General features: G+C 43.6%; 1 protein-coding gene across 1 annotated transcript in view; it reads right to left on the bottom strand.

Annotated features, from left to right (window-relative positions):
- Positions 1-3,410, bottom strand: part of LOC106815780 (neurogenic locus notch homolog protein 1-like) — a gene marked incomplete at its 5' end in the record, with an annotated part of 47,520 nt that extends 44,110 nt beyond the window's left edge. The window contains 1 exon segment of the mRNA XM_014820287.1: positions 3,136-3,410. Coding sequence (XP_014675773.1) covers positions 3,136-3,410 — 275 coding nt within the window.
- Positions 3,411-3,493: the final 83 nt, after the last annotated feature.

Below are 3,493 nucleotides of genomic sequence, written 5' to 3'. Positions count from 1 at the left end.
GTGTGTGTGTGTGTGTGTGTGTGTGTGTGTGTGTGTGTGTGTGTGTGTGTATGTGTGTGTGTGTGTGTATGCGTGTGCGTGTGCGTGTGCGTGTGCGTGCGCGTGCGTGCGTGTGTGTGTGCGTCCGTGCGCGCGTGCGTGTGCGTGCGATGTGCCGATAGGTGTGCGTACGTGCGTGCGCGCGTGCGTGCGTGCGTGCGTAGAAAAGCTAACAGTGACGCCCGCATGCCGACGTAGCAGCGCTCACTAAACTGAAAGCGGGAACGATTACTGAGGAATCTATAGTGCTCTGTGTAACACCTACAGATTACATTCAAGATGAAGAATCTACCATGCCTTGTGTAACACCTACAGATTACATTCAAGTTCTTCATTGTCGTCTTCTGGTAGATATAAGACATACGCTTCCAAGCATCTCCGCACATGGAAAGCACTCTACGCTAGTACAACTCCATGCCCGCGAGGTCAAATACAGAATGAGAATATAACTCGACAAAACGAAACTTTCTAAACTTCGCACATGAAATTCGCGCGTAATTCTAATTCAGGTACGCGGCCTAGTTTCTGTTAGACGCATGTGAAGATGCTTTAGGCTTGACTATGGGCTGCGTGGTGTCACTGCTCACACTATACACTCTATAATCACGAAAACACGTATATTCATGAGAATAAATATATGTTCATGCTATAATTAATGTAACCTATATAAACCTTTTATAGTCTCAGAAGTGAATAATAATAAATTGCTCGCTGTTTTTCCTCCACTGGAACTCCCCATCTGGAATGGTTATGTGCTATATCTTGCTACAAGATGCATCATCAGCTCTTACTTGCTGGAATTTGTGGGCATAACTTTACTACACAATCACCATCATCACCATCATCGGAATTCGCCATCATCATAAATAAAATCAAAATTGCACAACAATGAATTCATTCAATTTTTCGCGTAGAGAAACTCGTTTTCCTCTGGTACTAGTCGGTGGTTCTTCGTAGCGTAAATATTTATCAGAGCAATATAATTATATATATATATATTTAAGAAAAGAATAAACCGACTTTGCGTTGTACACTAGCGCTTTCATATTTTGGAAATTATTAAAAGCTGAAAGCGCTAGAGTATAACGGAATGTCGGTTTATTGTTGTTCAACTACTAACGAAGTTCTGAATATCGTGAAACCCAAGAACTTTTCTACTAGGGTACTACGGTAGTATATATATATATATATAGCTGTGCCCTGGATTCGCGAAGAAACACCCACTAACCGCATGAAAAAATATGAACGTAGGCACGTACGTATACATGCACAATCGCGTGGATTTCCCACATTACACATTACATACACACCACCGATGACAACTGATAATGAAGAGAGGGTCGGCTGACTGTACGTACACTACGTATGTGTGCTCCATACTGAACACACACTTACATATATATATCTAGGGCGCTGCTGCATAACATTAGTATTATCAGAAGTGTCATAATAACATAGAAGATGGTCTTGATGTTATCTATCCATAGACTAAATACAGACTATATCCATACATATATTACGACGCTCCAGGTATCATTAAACAGGTAGGCGGCGCTGTCGACGGGAGTCTCCGCAGACGACTTTCCGCCGATAGACGGGGTATTAGAGCAGCGGGGTTTAAACCGAAGCGAGAATTTAACGTGAACGTTTGCAGTCGTGTAGTAATTAATACACCAGGACGCTATATTACACCCCCCCCCCCTTATATATATATATCCGATGAACAGTAACAGCTCTGTTCCCCACCCCCGCGTGCGAACGCACGTATTATTCTAAGATTAACGCCTAGATAAGACACACTGGTACGGTAACTCTCTCACAGAGTGTGACAGACAGATGAAACCAGCCCCCCTCGGCCTCCCCGTATCACGTTTACGGCGTGGTCGCAGCCCCCCCCCCCACCGCGGTGACGCACAGACAATGGCTATAGCAACAGTTTCTAGAAACGCGTGTTAGGACCTATAGTTTACTACGTATACGACCCCGAGTTACTATTATACTTTACACTATGTTATACGATCGGCAGCGAATAAAGACAAAACCCCGTGTGTTTCTATTCCCACCAGATACGATCAGGTAGTACTTATCTCACGCCTTATAACAATAGAAATGCTGCAGTTTTATAGTACGATTAATGTGTAAAGTATGAGAATAAGACCATTATCTTATATGGCAGCATGGGCCTACGATATAATACTAATAATAACCACTCTATTATCTTGTACGATCTCCCGCCTTATAACAATAGGAATGCTGCAACTTTATAGTACGATTAATGTATAAAGTATGTGTAACGTCTGAAGTATGAACATAAGACTATATACGATTATCTTATATGGCAGCAAGGGTCTGCGATCCAATACTAATACTAATAATAAAATAATAAACACTACTAATAATCTACTATCTGGTACTATCTCCCGCCTTATAACAACAGGAATGCTGCATAGTACGAGTTTAGAACGTCGTATAACTTAAAATGTCTACATAGCAGATAAGCTTACACTACGTACAGCCAGTGTGCTTAAAATCTAATACTGCTACTAATAACGCCACCACTAGTCTTGCAATATGTAATCATATGTATAACGATAGAAATTCTAAAGCTTCATATTCGAAAGAAAAGGTATAGTTTGAGTAACGTCTCTGGTCCAACTGTGAGTTTGATCACGTGAGCGAGAGAGAGACAGAGCGAGAGAGAGAGAGAGAGAGAGAGAGAGAGAGAGAGAGAGAGAGAGAGAGAGAGAGAGGGAGAGATAGAGAGAAAGTGTGTACGAATATTGATTGTTTGTTTTCTTTGATTGTTGATAATGATCCTTATCAGTTAAATAGTTAATACCACTGTAAACAGTATATTAGAGGAAGCCACCATGCACGCACAACACTCCCAGTTTTCATATCTATACAAATTACAATCACATTATCGAAAAGTGAATCCCCTGCAAGTCGAACAGAGATACACAGGTCTGGTAAGTGATTTCTTCGAAATATTCGCCTATATTATAATAACAATACGATATTACCACCTCAAACAGAAGAACCCAACCTCCCCGCCCGCATTCCCGCATCCCGACCACTAGGTGGCGACACACTCACCTCTGTAGCCGGTCGCGCAGACGCAGATGTACGATTCCAGCGTGAGCAGACGACACGTGCCGGAGTTCTGACACGGGTTGTCGACGCACGCGTTGTCTATCGAAATCTCGCACAGCGACGCCGTGTAACCGAGCGGGCACGTGCAGTGGAAGCGCGGTTCCGTGTCGTCACTTAGCAACACCTTGCAGACGCCCTCGTTCTGGCAGCGCGGGCCCGGTGCGCTGTGGCAGGGGTTGGCGAACTGACAGTACTCCCCCACGTACTCCTCCGGGCACCTGTAGCAGAGAGAGAGAGAGGGAATTAATAAAGAGACGAGAGAGAGAGAGAGAGAGAGAGAGAGAGAGAGGAGAGAGAGGAG

Source organism: Priapulus caudatus, unplaced genomic scaffold, assembly GCF_000485595.1.
Source record: "Priapulus caudatus unplaced genomic scaffold, Priapulus_caudatus-5.0.1 Scaffold1200, whole genome shotgun sequence".
Taxonomy (NCBI): Eukaryota; Metazoa; Priapulida; class Priapulimorpha; order Priapulimorphida; family Priapulidae; genus Priapulus; species Priapulus caudatus.
The sequence above is the reverse complement of the archived record's forward strand: the minus strand, read 5'-3'. Positions and strand labels throughout refer to the sequence as shown.